Source organism: Hoplias malabaricus, chromosome 2, assembly GCF_029633855.1.
Source record: "Hoplias malabaricus isolate fHopMal1 chromosome 2, fHopMal1.hap1, whole genome shotgun sequence".
NCBI lineage: Eukaryota > Metazoa > Chordata > Actinopteri > Characiformes > Erythrinidae > Hoplias > Hoplias malabaricus.
Genome location: NC_089801.1, coordinates 9,184,298 through 9,200,956, shown reverse-complemented (window position 1 = coordinate 9,200,956; position 16,659 = coordinate 9,184,298). Strand labels below are relative to the sequence as shown.

General features: G+C 40.7%; 1 protein-coding gene across 3 annotated transcripts in view; it reads right to left on the bottom strand.

The window, feature by feature from the left end:
• Positions 1–3,228: 3,228 nt before the first annotated feature.
• Positions 3,229–16,659, bottom strand: part of ccdc88ab (coiled-coil domain containing 88Ab) — a 44,794-nt gene continuing 31,363 nt past the window's right edge. Inside the window, exons 16-32 of one of the 3 annotated variants that reach the window (XM_066651619.1) lie at positions 16,401–16,528; positions 16,055–16,193; positions 15,607–15,783; positions 15,294–15,455; positions 14,239–14,516; positions 13,988–14,131; positions 13,572–13,758; positions 13,098–13,243; positions 12,721–12,813; positions 12,068–12,273; positions 11,563–11,604; positions 10,394–10,471; positions 8,796–9,008; positions 8,053–8,118; positions 7,361–7,447; positions 6,341–6,600; positions 3,229–5,686 (exon numbers count right to left, since the gene is read on the bottom strand). In XM_066651619.1, the coding sequence (XP_066507716.1) occupies positions 4,805–5,686; positions 6,341–6,600; positions 7,361–7,447; positions 8,053–8,118; positions 8,796–9,008; positions 10,394–10,471; positions 11,563–11,604; positions 12,068–12,273; positions 12,721–12,813; positions 13,098–13,243; positions 13,572–13,758; positions 13,988–14,131; positions 14,239–14,516; positions 15,294–15,455; positions 15,607–15,783; positions 16,055–16,193; positions 16,401–16,528 (3,288 nt within the window). In that variant the 3' untranslated portion in view covers positions 3,229–4,804. The remainder of the gene's footprint in view (positions 5,687–6,340; positions 6,601–7,360; positions 7,448–8,052; positions 8,119–8,795; positions 9,009–10,393; positions 10,472–11,562; positions 11,605–12,067; positions 12,274–12,720; positions 12,814–13,097; positions 13,244–13,571; positions 13,759–13,987; positions 14,132–14,238; positions 14,517–15,293; positions 15,456–15,606; positions 15,784–16,054; positions 16,194–16,400; positions 16,529–16,659) is intronic. The other 2 variants (XM_066651636.1, XM_066651628.1) reach the window with 2 other exon arrangements.

Genomic DNA, 16,659 nt, shown 5'->3' with positions numbered 1-16,659 from the left:
AGGATTCTGTGAAGTGGAGTTTCTGAGAATACAGTCGCTTGTTCTCCTACAGCGCAGTCATCGCCCCCTGCTGGCTGTCGAGGGTGTTGTCTGATTCCGACACATTTCTTAACAGAGAAACCAGTTGTTCACCGGCGAAACTGTGAAACGTTCTTTCTTTCAAACATAAAAGGCTATAGGGTGTGGTAGTGTTCTGGGTTAAGGCTGTTCCTATTCTGTTCAGTTGGCGCAAACACAGAAATTTAAAGGTTACGACCACTGACGTTCAGACTGACCAATTAAATGTTTACAGAGAAGGTTATCGACCAATAACGGTAGCTCTACAGTCAGACCGTCCAATCAGAAGATTTTAGGCTACTTCACCACGCCCCCTTCTCACTCAAGCGAACCAATCGGAGTAGGGGAGGGCGGGACTAGTTTGTGAACGAAAATTCTCGAAGTTCTATGTAAGCTCTAGAAAAACAAAATCCCGGACGTTTGTGAAATTCCGCCCGGACATTTTTGAAGTCTAAAAAAGAGGACATGTCCGGGTAAAAGAGGACGTCTGGTCACCATTTAACTACCTTTCAGTCCTAATCCCTCTTCTCTAACTATTAGGCGATGGCTGCCCACTTTTTTCTCTTTCTCTATCTCTATATTAGGATTTATATATTGAGACACTTAAAATAGTAAAACATGAAAAAATACAAACCCATTATGGACAAACACCAAATAAACAAACGTTACCCACCACTGCCCTCTGAAGGTAGTAATATAACACTCTTTACTGCTCTGAATGACAAATATCCCAAAGTATTAACAAAAATAAGTCTTTCCTCATCTGTGAATATTTTTTTCTTTTGATATCTTTATCAACTATTGTCATTAGATGTTTAACTGTTGAGAAGTGGATTGAGGCCTGTGTTTGATGTATATCTGTTTGTGTAAGTGCTGAGCAGAGGGTTTATATTCTTTTTGCTTTATTGTATAAAGCACTTTGGTGTATATATAACACCAATCCAAAATTACATTTGTTGTTTTTGTAAGAACCTTAAAATCTCTGTATATTATTAATATTAATTAAATTATCAAGTCTGACGCAACCGAAGTCAATGCACCCATTTCTCTATTGTGATGAAAACATATCACAACCTAAAAACTGTGGTAGACCTTTAAGTACAGATGAGAAATAACAGACACAAGACTTGGTTTATCACATTTTGCATTTATGTAAAAGTGGAAAAGGAAGCATGTGGCAGGTCTGAATGGTGACAGTAGTCCTACAGGAAAACATACACACATGCGCACACCCGCATTCACACACACACACACGCACACGCACACACACACACGCGCACAAACGAGAAACCTGCTGTACTCTTGTTTTTGGCACGTTCAAGTGACAAAAGCAAGATGTTTCTCATCGTTTATTTCTCTTTTTTTCCTTTGTACTCAGAGAAACCACTCACATTACTGTCCACTTGATTAGCGAAGGGAAAAAGGGGCTTGTTTACTGATTTGCTCCATGCAGAATGTGGTGATCCATGTTGGTTTTGTGCAGATCTTTGTACAATGATGGTCTTGTAACATTAGAAATGCAGCATCACATGCATGCTCCAAAGACAAAGTCCACTGGAGGAGTGTATAAAGGCCAGCTGATTGAGAGTCACGCAAGGTCCCAATGATGTCCTCATGGCTTCAGACTCAGTTGAGCAAACATTCGCACCAACAGAATGGTGCACTTAAGGAGCACACAAGTAGTCTATTGTTATACCATTTTACAGCAGTGCAATGCCAAAATTGGTCAATACTCAAGAAACATTTTTTTTTTAAAGTCTCATGTTTCCTTGATTCAAGGAAAAGGGGATGTTTTAGTTTCATAACACAGAAGGATCCTTGATTTACAAAAAGGACATACAATCTTTCTATCTTTTAAGAAGACCATCTCAGAACTTTTAAAAAGGCTTCAGACTGTCAGGTCGAAGGTCACTTTTCTCTCTGAGGTGGCAGCAGAGGAGGAAGAAGTGATGAAAAGAGAAGGGCAGAAAAATGATGTTACAGGCAGAAATGTGAGAGACAGAAGACAGACGTACACCGACCGCGGAACCACTGGCCATCAGATGATATATTTAACATGGTCCTATCCTACTCATTCTGCCATATGAAAACCAGATGTTAGCATAAATTGTAAGGCTTGGTAAGCTGATACCAGCTGACATAAGTTCAGACAATTTTATTTTTGTTTGTTCATGGAAAATCGCATCTAACAGTACAGATGGTGAGATATAGTCTTCTTTCGCAGTCTATTCAGACCCTAACAATGTAAACTAAGAGTAATATTCAAACCACACAGCACAATGTTTGGCTCCGTGGTTCCATTTCTCAGAGATTAAGCCATTTTTTTTCAACGGACAATTCCCATTCAGACTGATTTGTAGACCAGGATTTACTTAACCCCATCTGGGAAACCAACCTACTCGTAGATTTTCAGAGCAGATTGATTGCCTTAGCACAGTCATGATAGCAGCACTATGAAAACGGAAAAAAAACCCTAGAATTATTGATTTAAACTATGTTCCGCGGTCAGTGTGAATACACAAACATAAACAGGTGAAACCAGCATGCGCTGGGTAAGCAAGGGAGTTTCCAGCCACAGGATTTTCTAACGCCATGCTATAACTGAAGCAACGTCTGGGTGGAGGAAAGGGTGGGGAGACTGAAATCTTTTCAGACGACTAGACAGATTCACCTCAGTAGGGGCATAGAGACACTCAGTCAAACTTCCACTGAGAAGAAAGTAGGGGGGGCTCAATAACATGTCTGGGGTCTCTGAACTGAGGGAACTGGGGGCAGGAAGCAGAACTAAGCCAAAAAACCCATCCCACCCCACAGAGTGAACCATGCAGGCCAGGATCCATCACCAACATGGCCTCCACAGTCACCAGAGACCAGCACGGAAAAGCAAGCACGTGCAGCTCAGACATCTGTTCACCGCTCCGGGTTACCATAGCGACCTCCCATCCCCCTCGCAGCCAGCGACACTCACCCCTTCAAGCTCGTGAAAACGCTAGCCCTGCGGCTAATGTTTAGGAGCTTTGCTGCTCTCCCGATCTGCTTTTTGATTTTCTGCGTTCTTGTAACACTTCCACATCTGCAGGACAAAGGCAGGTGACATTACAACTAAATATTACAAAAAAAAAAATAAAACACAACAAAACAAAAAACGAGTACTGAACTTTATATGTACAAGATAAATAGGCAATAAAAATAAGCAGGAAACAAAGGAGCAGCAAATAAATATAAATCACTACAGTTACTATAGTGCTACTACCGGAGGAACAGGCATGTTTGGTATATGTACTTGAGAAAGAACCCTTATTAAAAATGAAATTTTAATGTACACTTAGCATTTAATCTCATGAGGATTCCCTGTCTGATGTGGACCTTTATATGCTCCACACACAAATGTGTTCTTCTGTAGATAATATTGCAAGGTTGGACAGACCTTACAGAATATTGGGAAAAACCATATTTAACAAGTAATATTTACATTGTATGCTTATGCAAAGTCACTGTCAGGAGGATTAGATTTAGCTTTTCGTGTGTATTCGAGCTAAACATTCTTCATCAACATTCCTAGTTTTGATTAGCTGTTGCTTAGCGAAAGCAGCATTGTACAGTTCAGTAGTGTAGCACTGGAAATGCAAACTCAATATCATATAGTGTTTAAAGAAACATGGCACTAGACCCAAAATGTAATAGATGACTTTCTATAAAGTTGTCCCCCTTGAAAGAACGCATTTGTAGGAAGAGCATATACAATAATGCTCTCTCACTTTTAAGATGTGAGTGAGAAGCCCAGCAAGATGTTCCTCAATATAGTGTAACTATAACTAATTGGACAGCTCAATCGTATACACATCACTGTGCTGAGTATAAGTAAACAAAACAAACAAAAAAAAAAAAAAAACAAGCACCCATGATATAATATCAACTAAACCATTCATTTTGATTGAATCAATCAAAATAAAATTTCAGGACTGATACGGAGAGGGAAAAGCCATGCAGTGATACAGCAACGATGTTGTGAAACCCACTTATAGGACAGTCCCAGAAGTCCCAAGAAGAATCAATACTGCAGAAACACCACACATCTTTTTGTGAAAAGCTTTCCCTCCCAAATAAGCCCCTCAAAATATATATAAATTTAATCTTCTAAGAGTAACAGCAACGTATCAGAAGAAGTTCATTTTTACACTGATGTCTATTAGTCTTTTAAATAGCTCTGATAAGACAGAGCACCATGGGACATGTTCCACAAGCCTAATTACTTTAAATATCAAGTAGTTCAGGCTCAGTTAACTTTGAAATTTATGAACAAGCAAATGTTGGCACGGGGTTAAAAAAAATAGCAGAATGGTGAAATGATAAAAATCCACAAGGAACAAAGCTTTATGAAGTTTACAAAAAAGCTACAACCAATGGCTTAATTCTGTGGTTTAGGTAGTAATCATGATGATCATAAACAAAGGAACTTACTTGCACATGGATTACGGGTCTTGTGAAAATCAAAATCACACAAGATAGAAGGATAAACCACACATGCAGACATTAAACAGTATGGACTTGTGAGTTTTACAAAGGGATTGTTCAGAATCAATGTCCCACAGAACCGAAGACAGGCCAAACAGATTGAGAGCATGATTATGGATTCAGCAACAAAAACTAGGAAAGGAGAACAAACAGATACCATGGTAGTGCTCATAGCATTCATGCAGGTGCTTAACCATCACCACAAAGAAAACAAGTCAGACAATCCAACACATTAGACGCAGCCATATTCGTACCACAACGATTGGCTGTCCTCTGAACTCAAGGGAGCTGATTGGTCAGAAATGCTCACGTGATTGTTATCGCTGCCTCTCCCATCTATCTTGGTGTCAGGGGGGCTGTTTGACTGGTTGTGACTGGGCTTGGGCTCTCTGGGCTTGAGGGGAGGGCCACTGATATTACTAACTAGGGAAGTATTGAGAGAGAGGATGGCTTGGTTTCTAGCGCCACCTGCAAACACTGGTTCACTAAGGATGGAGTCCAGGAAGACTGAATCTACAGTGAAGGAGGGGCCTAGGAAGGCTTGCAGACTGGACAGCTCAGGGTCCTCTACGCTGGGGACGTGGCCAGTGCACGGCATGCTGGCAGACTTGGGTAGAGGTGTAGGGTGGCTAGGCTGGGGTGGCGCGTAGGAGTGTGCTCTGGGGGATGCTGGGTACTCACTGGGCACAGGCTGGGCACGAGGTTTGCTGCTCTTGGAGGGTGAGGGGTCCACAGACACCGGCTGGCGACTGTCTTTGGACAGTAGGTCATGAATGCTGGTCCGGCGCGTGCTGCCCTCAGCTGTTGAGATGACGCTGCTGGCCCGGGGCAAACCTGCAGAGGAGGAAGAGGCATCTAGGCGCTCAGACACAGATATGGCCTTCCCCTGCGATGTCAGGCTTGGTCTGGCCTGGCTTCCCTTAACTCGGGTACTCTCCGCCTTTCGCAAGCTGGGGCGCCCCGGCCCTGTTCGCGTTGTGCTGGAGTCTGAAGGCGCTGCTTTTCCACTAGCGGAGCGTAGAATGCCCCGCCCCTTGGCTCTCTCCTTCTGCACTGGCTCAGTTGCTCCCGACAGACGGGGTGAATCTACGGTCATGTTCTCTTTGCTGCCAGACTAGAGGAGGAACATTTCAACAAATACATTAGAATTTAAAAAAAACATTCACTGCCTTCTATAAAATAAATGATAAAATTAAAGAAACAAGTAAGACAAAAAAAACACCTATATAAGATTTTAATAATTTTACCCCTAGTTCAGTGGTGAGCACTTCAAACATTTTGGGTCAAACATTTAAGGAAATATCTACTTAAATCTGAAGACTAACCTTAAGAATCATCAAGCTCTATTTTGCAAAATATATTACTATTGGTGAATAACTGTTTTATGTATAAAAACTTTGCTGTTTTTATATTGAGACCTTGTAACTAGCCAGGCCTTAAGAATATGAATGGAGAGTTTTGCCGTATCACAGGGTTCATGATGGCAAAATTTGATTGGTTCTGATTCATGTGCATCGAACTGTTTACTTTATTTCCACTGCAACACAGTAACCTCCATGTGGCCAGAAGAGCCATGCATCACAGTGAGCTGCAGTGGGAAAACTGCAAGTGGGCGAGTATCATAACAGTGAAAAAGCTTTTTTCTGAAAGACTGTGCTGAGGATTAGATTCACTGTAGCAACTATAAATTATCTCTTGTGGCACCATAGGATGAGGTCATATTGCTACGGCTGAGCATTATGTATCATCACGGTGGTGCTCATGTCACCTCAGGAGTGTCTATGTTCTCTTCCAGGAACTGCTGAAGGGACAACACCTCACTGCCAGGAGAGCTGGTCTTCCTCATGCTCTGGACGCCTGTCAGCTCAAGGTTCTTGCGGAGCTGCAGAGGGCTCTGATGAGATGACCGATGGGAATGGGGCTGCTGAACTGGGCTACTCCCACTGGACCAAACTTCTGTATCCAAACTTAGACTGAACTCCCCACTGCTCTCACTGTGTGGCCTGCTCAGACTGCCATTCACTGCACCTGAGGGGCAAAACATCAGAGATTAACAAATGGAATTTAATTCCAATAATTTCAAATGTGGAGTTATTTGTTTTTCATTTTTTATGATTATATATCTATATATAGATGTTTTTAAATGTGTTAAAATTACATTTTTAAATAATGAACAGAATGCTTTTTTCCCCACACATATTCTTTATTAAGGACAATTAAACACCCAAGGCCAAATCACAATCCGTACATCTGAAATATAAGAGCACCACACCAACACACACCAAATAAAAAATTCAACAGATCCAGCCCCAGTTATATAAAAGGCAGAAACAAAGTTTACCCAGGCATATCTTTGTCATTGTAGAGTGAGTACCAAAAATTATCTTTGCTATTACCACTAGTGATGTTAGTATTATGGCTGGCCTGGAGGCTGCATTGGGATGACAGGGCACACAGCATGAGAAAAGATCACACTTGGGGCAGCAGATGGTCCACAGCAGCCACATTTGCCCATAGCATGCTCAGTGTCAGACAGTGGTAGCAGGGAGAAGTCTTGCATAAGCAACCATACACTGAGTATCTGAAGGGGGGGAATGTCTTGAGGCCTATTTTGAGGAGTGCCAACCCAGAAGGTCCGAGTAAGAAGAGGGTTATATAAGAACCCTGGAGGAAAAGCCTCAGATTGAAAAATGCTTCACAGAACAAAGAACAGGGTGTTAAAATAAATTCCTTCTTCTGCAAAGAGCTTCAAGAGGGGTTCAATAGTGCATGCAGATAAGTCACTTACTACAAATATTACAGGGTACTCTGCACATGGTGGATAAGGTGGGAGCTGGGGGAGGGAAAGCTTCAGCATTGCTAAAGAGATGCAGTCCTGTCCAATTATACACAAACAGCTTGCTGTGTTATACATATTATTTGATACATCAATGCCTGATTCAGCTAAAGCATCCTTGTGAACTTAAAATGAATGTGGAAGTGTCAAAGCTCGTAAAAGCATGTCCATGGGTTTTATGACAGTAGATAAAAATGCCATCATTCACAGGTGGTCTGGAAATAATACAGAAAATAATGCAGAACAAAATCCAATACTTTGACATTTTGAAAACGATATATTGTGTTTACAACCCTAAAAACAGCAACTACACCATCTGAAATTACTTGTCAACTTGTTAAATAGCAAAACTGAAGCGAAGCTGTTGGCCTGTCTGAGATTCAAATGAGAATTAGAATTATCTCACCAGCACTGCTAACAGTGTTTTGCACATGCCCACTGACACCACAGCAGAATCATCTCAATCATAAAGATGGCTTGTGGAACACCATCCCACTGTACTCAGTACAACCATATTAAACATCTCCAACTAGTTTTAAACACCCGAGCTTAATCTAACACTTACTGCTCTGGCAGCTGAGATTACCATACACTTGATCTTTCTATGGGTCTTATGAGATGGTGTTTTGCAGTCCTTTTCTCACCTTGTGGGCGAATTCCACTCTGCTCATCTGAAGAGGTTGGTGTGACATCTTCACAGGAAGCATTATCTTCAGGGCAGAGAGACAGGGTTTTATATACAATCCTTAGTTCCAAGCACAATGGAAACAACTGTGACTCAGTTTCTGAGGTAGCCTACGAGCAAGACCCCACTTTATTATCAGATAGTTAGCAAAACAGGCAACTTATTATCACTGTCAAAACAAAACCCTGGATCTCCAAAAGAGTAACAATACAGTAACAAATGATTTGTTATTCACAGTATTTTTTTTACTTTTTCTTTTATCATTCAGCACGATGTTCTGATATTATGCAAATGGAAGCTACTATTTTTGTTAAAAAAGTATATAAAATTATTAGAAAAAAAACATAGGGCTTGTTCCAACAGTGAAGTTATCTTACATGTTTGTATGAAATATGAGAATGAAAAGCATGAGGATTGGCAAAGCAAACTGTACTGTAAATCTGAACGCAAAATACTACCTAACCAAATAAGCAAGCAAGAAAAAAAAGACCACTCAGCCCACAATAATCAATACAGGTGACTGACACTCAAATACAGCTCCACGAATAGCACTTCTGACTCCAAGTGAAAGAAAAGTACAAAACATCACCAGAGATAACCTGGGAAATGTACACATCCTACAAGGACAGATAACACAAACATCTTTTGGATTACGCCATATGGGAGAAAGTCAAAGACACTGTTGTGTGTGGCCAGCTCTACCTTTGTTCTTAAGCTTCTGCTTGGTGCTGTGGCTGGCAGGCAGACTGAGGGTGGCATAATTGAGGGCATTGGTGGAGTAGGCCATTGATCCCAGCTCCTTCATGCGCTGGCCACTGCCTGCTGACGTTGCCTCATCAGGGGCCTCCAGTTGATCTGTGCTGCCGGTCCACTGGCCCCCAGCCAGTGCCATCGTCTGCAGCAGGTCATTCATGGCTGAGATGGGAATAGCAGGAGGATAATTATAACATGCTGCATGGAACAAGCTGGCGCAAACAGCGAAAGAACGGCAGGTAGAAACAGAGAAACAGAGAGAGGTAAAGAGGCATGCATTTATCACACCAATATCAATAAGTACAAATGCCTCAAAGAAAAAGAGAGAAATTGAAAGGAGAGATTGAAAAGAGAGATCGTGCCATGTTAGCATGACATGCACAGAGCTGAAATGAAGCCTCCAATGGATGTGTGTGGATAAGCAGCAAGAGTGAGAGTGTATGTAGTGTAAATAAAAAAAAAAGAATAAAAAGAAAAAGCATACTGATATCTCAGAGGTAAACAGTACATTATCACAATGCACTACACAGTTTAGTGATTTAGTGTCTGTAGGCACCAATAGAAGAACCACTGAACTATGCAGTACTGTGGTCTGTCATGCCCCTGCTTTAACAGCCCTGATAACAAAAAAAGAGAGTTTGAAAAAGTGTGTGTGTGTATGTCCCAGAACGCTCCATTTCAATTCCAACATGGTGGCTGGGTGGTGGTGTTGTGCTGCTGATGCAGTGAGTACAGGGTGAGAGATGGAACAATCAGCTCACACCACGATCAGTAAAAAGGCCAGAGTCACAGACAGTGCAGGCCACACACATCCAGAGAGATCACACCATACACAACACAAATACCGCCCAAATACTTAATCAAGTACTATTTCTCCCACGGATTACTAAACAAATACTATACTACCAAGTCAGTACTGCAGTTCCCACATGATACTATACCAATGCCTAATTAAACACCAGTACATTCCACACAAATACATGACTACAGGTTCAAAACATGTCTACAACTAGTTGTCACCTACGGGCTCAGTACATTTATTCTCTCTAGGTTAATAGGCACACTTTGCTGGTACCCCATGCCCAAATATTGGCCAAGTTATCAAGTAGTAGGTTAACTTAGTAGATTAAATTAATTATCAACGTAAGTGTAACACTAGTTGCTATGCACACTATAAACCACCCACTAGCACTTTTATTCCCTACTATTAATGACCACAAAGTGCACCTGAGGGTAGATACCTGATAAAATTTCCAGTGAGTGGAGGGTGATGGAAGGAATCTGCTAATAAACTGGCATTTCAGTGTATATCTCATAACACTGCTACCAGAAATGACTGGAAAAGCTATGGATAACACATGCAATTTGGTAGCAAGAGACCTTCCAAACCAATCAAGAAGTGATTCTTGTGCACAGTATTGCTAACATCTGGTTTAATGACTGAAAGCAACAAAGCTAAAAGGGAAACAAAATTCTAAAAACTTGGTGAGGGGTGCAGGCATGGTGCAGAACGAAGGGAAGGAGCTGATAGCCTTCAGGACTCTTACACATGGAGCGCCGGTAGATGGCCTTCACTTTGTCTTTATCCTTGGATCTGTTCCTCATAAATGGCAGTCTTTTCAGTGCTGTCACAGAATAATAGAAGTCAAGGAAGAGATGGAACACAATGTGAGCCCACGGAAGGAGAGATGGAGGATGAAAGAGGAGGGAGAAAACATACCAACATTAACAAAGTTCAACAACCAGGTGAAGGAACCAAGCAGACCTACAGTCTCTCTCTCACTCTCTCATCACACACAGAGTAATATATATATATATATATATATATATATATATATATATATATATATATATATATATATTACTGAGTGTAATATACACACACACAATACAGCATACATATTTCAGTTAATATGCATACAGGTACACAATTACATATGAAAAACACAGTAAGACAGTAGTGAAGAGGGATTTTGAAGTGATGAAGATGCTGCAAGTCCAAAAGCCAACACTGTACAGAAGCCAGCACATACACACAGAAGGAATATGGTTATTAAAGGGTGCAATTTAGGGAGCAACTGAGGGAGGGGGGGTTTGGGGGGTCAGTATTTATAGGATATAGGGAAAGTGGCTTTTTAACCTTCACTAAGAATATTTAAGTCATATTCAGAATTCAAGCTAAATTTCTTAAAACAACTTTGTTGCTAAGAACCTTTAAAAAAATTCACGCAGTAGCTTTACAAAGCAAATTAAAATGTGCTCACTTAACCTTTAGAATACCAGTAATAAAAATGCAAAAATATGATTATAAACATGTCATGATCCACTCACTGGTCCTGCCCATTTACAATGTAGAATCACTTCCCTGGCTATTTTAGTTGCTATTTATTAAGATGAAAATGTAAATGAAAGTATTATTACTAATAGAGGTAAAGACATCATCAATGCTCATACAGCATTACACACAAGAGCTAATGCATTTAAATGAAAGAAACAACATTAATGTTTTTCCATACTGGGGGGCTCTATCTAGCCTAGACCTTATGTCATGCACAAGCTCCATGATGTATAATTCAGGAATGGTAGTTACAGACCTTCATTACATATTGCACCTTTTAATAGTGAGACGGTAACAATGATCAGTCACAAACATTGTCACATGCCCTGAGACAGGACCATTTTGCTAAAGACCCGCCCTCGCCCTGCTCACGCCTACCATTGGAGGAGCCTTGCGCATTGCTGTGCTGCGCTCTCCTCCCTTTTTGTGCAAAAAGAGGAAGACAGCAAAAGGACGCGAGAGAGCAAGATAGAGGAAGATAGAGGAAGAGAGAGAAAAAGAGAGATAGAGAGGGCAGAAACAGGCAAATCAAGCATTAGGCCTCAATAGCAAAATAAATGTCTTGAGCACAAAAAAAAAAAAAAAAAAAAAAAAAGAAATATATAAAGCAGCTTGATGCATTTCTTCCTGAAAAGATAGACAAATAGGAAACGCTGTAGAAAATAAATAACATCTTTCTATGCAGCCGAGCTGTGCCTTGTGTTGCGTTCATAGCATAAAGAAGCCAACTATTTGTACAGAGCTCAAGAGAAAGTTTCACAAGGTGCACTCAAAGCTAAACCCACGTTATGCAGTTGGTTCCATAATTTATATAATTGAAGGTACTTTTCATCTAAAACTAGGGGCTGAAGGGGTTGGAGGCAAAAGCTCATGTAACACTCACTGCTGCTCCTCTTGTGGCTCAGGGGGTCATCCAGTGACCCAGACCCCATGGATGAGCTGTCCTGGCTGTCTGGCAGTGCTAATGTCCCGGACAAGAAACCATCGCTGGACTCAGAACGGGTGGGAGTGATGGTGAGGGAGCGCATTCGCTCACGGCTCTTTGGCTTGATAAGCTTCTTCATCTTCAGTGTGATCCAGTTTCCCCTTCTGCCAGAAAAAAGCACAGTCTCAAGACAAATGGAACATTTTGCTCTTTATTAAAAAGGAGAATGCACAGAAAGCTATGCACTGCCACAATAGCAGCAAATCTATATTTTAGAAAGTAAAGGGCATGCAAAAGCACAGAGTAAAACACATAAATACAAACGGAACACTAAAGGCTCCATTTTGCACAAAGCAGCCAAAATGTAGGTCTGAGGGCTAGTGTTCAACACCAGAAATCATGCAATAAACTTTCATTCTTGATGCAAAAATACCTGCTGATCCAGGCTCTGAAAAAATGACCAAAACATGTACCATAACTGGCATATACAAGCTTATAATCATGTGACTAAAGTCTTCACTGATTCTTAAGTACAATATTAAATCCTTAAATTACGGAAAAAAAGCCAGTTTCAGAAGCCTTTCAGAAGCCCCTTCAGAATAAACACAAACCTTCGTGGAGGCGAGGGGTCATAGAATTTATACTGGTCCATGATTTTCTCCTCTAACTTTTCCTTCTGTCTTCTCAATTCATTTAGTTTGTCTCTGAATGAAGAGACAGGAAGAGAAAAATAACACAGAAAATAAACAGAATGAGTGGCGCTTAACGGTATAATGAGAAATGTTTTGGCAGGTTATGAAAAATAATTAAACCTGATCTTGGAATTCTTCCACAAAGACATCTAAATAACCCCCTTTAATCAAGAACTGAGTTTTAAAGCTTGGTTTATTTGGCACTAAACCTTTCTTTCCATTTTCTTCAGATTTTTTTTGTTCTGGCCCAAAATGTTATATTCAGTGTATCAATAGCCATGGAGGTGATGTCTCACATGTACTGTCTCTGTTCCACATGAAACAAGTCCTTGCTCTCCATAGTCTGCTCCAGTAGTGTTCGGTTCTGTAACATGAGGGTCTGGATCTGGTCCAGTAGATGGCGATTCTCCTCCTCCAAATTTCCTTTCAACTGGCTTAATAGCTAGAAAGATAAATTAATATCGTTGCTCTATGCAGCATGACACAAACATAGTCTCTTCCATTATGACATCATGTTAAAGAAGTGTAATTTGGAGGAAATTTACATAAGGAAAAGTGTGTAAGGCCCATGCCATAGGCTCTAGCTTCAGATGAGAGTACAGGCATTCCCGTGGAGAGGAGTTAACCCTCCTCCATGTGTAAATAGCTGAGAGACTCAGCTTGGACATCTGCTAACATATCAGCCATGACTCCATTGTTTTATATATTCGCTTCAAGAACATGATGAAAATAAACACAAGACATCTTAGTTCACAATGTGGAGAATGTACCTCACACTGGTTTGTGAGTTTGGTGGAGGTGATGTCCAGCTGCTGGTACTGTTCTTTAAGTTTAGAGAACTCAGCTTCCAGACGCGTCTGCTCCAGTTTGGCTGCGTTAAGCTGGCTCTTCAAGTTCTTGTGGTCAGTCTGAAGCCCCTCATTGTCTTTTAGCAGCTGTTGGTAGGAAGTGTTGAGCCTTGGGGGAATGAAAGAAGCATTATACACGTTCTCTCAGTCAAATAAACCTTTGCCAAACAAATGTAAAAATGATGCAGTAAAAGTAAAATACGGATTGTGAAATTTTACATAAATTGTCTGATATTTTTGAAAGGAAAATATGAAAGGAGTTTTTTCACTGTAGACGTGATAGCTTTATCGACATGATACTTTTCTTTCACAATTAAGTGCTCGTTTGAGCCACTCACTTGTCATTGTCTTCTTTTAGTTTGTTGTACTCTGCAGCTGTGGCTTGGTGGCTCTTGTTTTCCGAGAGCATCTTCTCCTGCTCAGTCTTCAGCACTTTCTCCAGCTCCTCCAGCTGAGCCTTCTGTTTCAGCAGCTGGTTATACCTACAAACAGCCCACTAAGTTAGTGAAGATATGTGCTTATCCATTCTTACAGATATTTACTTCAAAAAAGTGTATATACATAAGTACAAGCCCACTGATGGTCTCACCTGTCCTCCAGTTCTCTGTGCTGCACCTCCAGGCTCTTGTGTGCAGTTTTCAGGCTGCCATGTTTGCCAATTAGTGTCTCATACTCAGCAGCCTGGCGTTCATGAAGGGTAGCCAGCTTTTCATGGTCTCTCAAAAGTTGCTCGTAGGTGGTGCGGAGATCCTCTCTCTCCCGTACCGCTCCGTCTCTCTCACTCTCTGCACTACACTGCTGGCTCTGCAGTTGAGCATTCTGAGCTGCCAGTGCAGCACTTTGCGAGTTCAAGGTCGAGTTCTCCACCTGCAGGCAAAAGCACAAACGATGATGTGATACTGACCTCACTGAAGACAGAGAATGCGTAAAGCATGCTAAGAAATACGTATCCATCACTGTGTTTAAAGGTATAGTTTGGTCAATTATTCTACTGTGACTAATCAGTACTAGATACTGAAAACACAAAATTAGCATGATGAATGCTGCAAACAAGTAGAATGTGAAGTGTAGCAGTAAGCATGGTTTTGCCTTCAGCCAGTATTTGCATTCGCATTTTGGCTAAGCATTCTAAATGCTGTTAAGTTTGGCTTTCTGCTTTGAAACTAAGGCTTAAGCTCCACTTTTAGTGAAATTATTAAGTACCAGATAATCCATGTGGACTAAAAGCATGGATTTTCTACAGAGAGATGTCATGTTATGCCAAAGTTGTCTGTGGCCGTGTTTTAATGTCAACGCTAGCACTTGGTCTACTTTTGCCAATGATTGAAAAAGCTTTCAGAATTAAAATCCCAGTTAGATTTGTAAGTAAAACTTGAAAACTGTAAACACAGCTGCAGATGGACTAAGCCCAGTGTTACAAATATTTGACCTATATTTGACATTATCTGTTGCTCAATCTAAATCCCTGGGTAAGTTGTGCCATACGGAATGCAAAGCCAAACCCTACATTCAATGGGTCATAATAACCAGAGGAGAGTGGGGGGCTGTGGATATTTTTTTAAGCAAAGATGAATGAAACAGAGGAAATAACAAAGTTAAATGACAATAATAAGGCCTTGACACTACAGCCAACATTCTAATAACCTGTAGTTTGGCATTCTGGGTCTGCAAGGTAGTGTTGTTTTCCTGCAGCGAGGCAGTCTGTCTCTGCAGGGCTAGAATTTGAGCCTGGAGATTACTGCTTTGAGTCTCAAGCTGCTTCAGCTGCGTGCGGAGGGCCTGCTTCTCTGCTTGAAGAGTGGCATTCTGGGAAGAATTCACAAAAAAATAAAAAAATAAATAAAAAAAATCACTCACCACATGACAACCTCAGCTGCAAAAATGAGGGAATGCACCTATAAACATGCAAGGTGCTTTATTCGCCCACTCTATGGTAACAAAACATAGGTCCACTTACATTCCTCTCCACCTCTATGAGACGATCCTTGACTTTAAGCAGCTCTCGAGTGGCCTCATGACTTTCCTTCTCCCACTTACTGACACTTTGTGAACCCTCCACTGCTCTAGGGGGTGAACTCTGCACATTGCGTTCCTCCTCTTCCCTCTGACGGAGAGCCTCATAGTTCTTCTTTACCTGATGGAGTAAAAAGGGAAGGTTCATTTCACAAGATTGTAAATCAGAATCACAGCTAAGAACTGTTTTCGTTCAGAATATTCAAACGATTCGGACACATAAATCACTGATTAATTTATATAAAACAAATTCTTCCATTTATTTTGTATGTTCAGACTACTACCCTTAGTAGTCTCAACATACAATGAAAGTTAATTTATTTACCTTTACTGAAATCTATTTATGCATTAACCATGAAACATATTTTAACAGCAACATGGCAAACTCTCACTGTTTTGAGTTCCTGACGAAGCTGCTGGTTGAGGTTGGAGGACTCTTGTAACCTAGCTTCCAAGGAAGCAATCTTTTCCTCTTTAATCTCAAGTGAAGACTTCAGAGTGGACTCCAGCTTAGACTCTAAAAGCTTGAATCTAAAATATACAGAAGTCAATATAACAGAAAACAATCAACAAATGTGTTATATATTCAAAACGAAATCTATGATATCATAAATTATTTGCCCTGTAAATTTAACTGTAATTTAAGCAGGAAATATTGTAAGGCAAACATCTTTTAAATGAGACATTAAAGTGCTTACTAAGCATTTGTAAATTATAAACTGAATAAATGTGAATCACCTGGCATCAGAACACTGTTCATCATGCAACAGTCCCTCTTTATTCAAACCGATTTTCTCCAGCTCATGAGTTAGTTTCTCCAGATCATTGTTCATCTGCTGACCCTTTAGTTTTTCACTTACAAGCTCCTGGATAAAAATAAACGAATAACAAATTCAGTCATAATAAAGCTCCTCTATCTATATACTCACAGTTGTCAGTATGGAAGTATGGAACATTTTTGTTCTCGAGATATGAAATTACAGAGAAATGCACACTT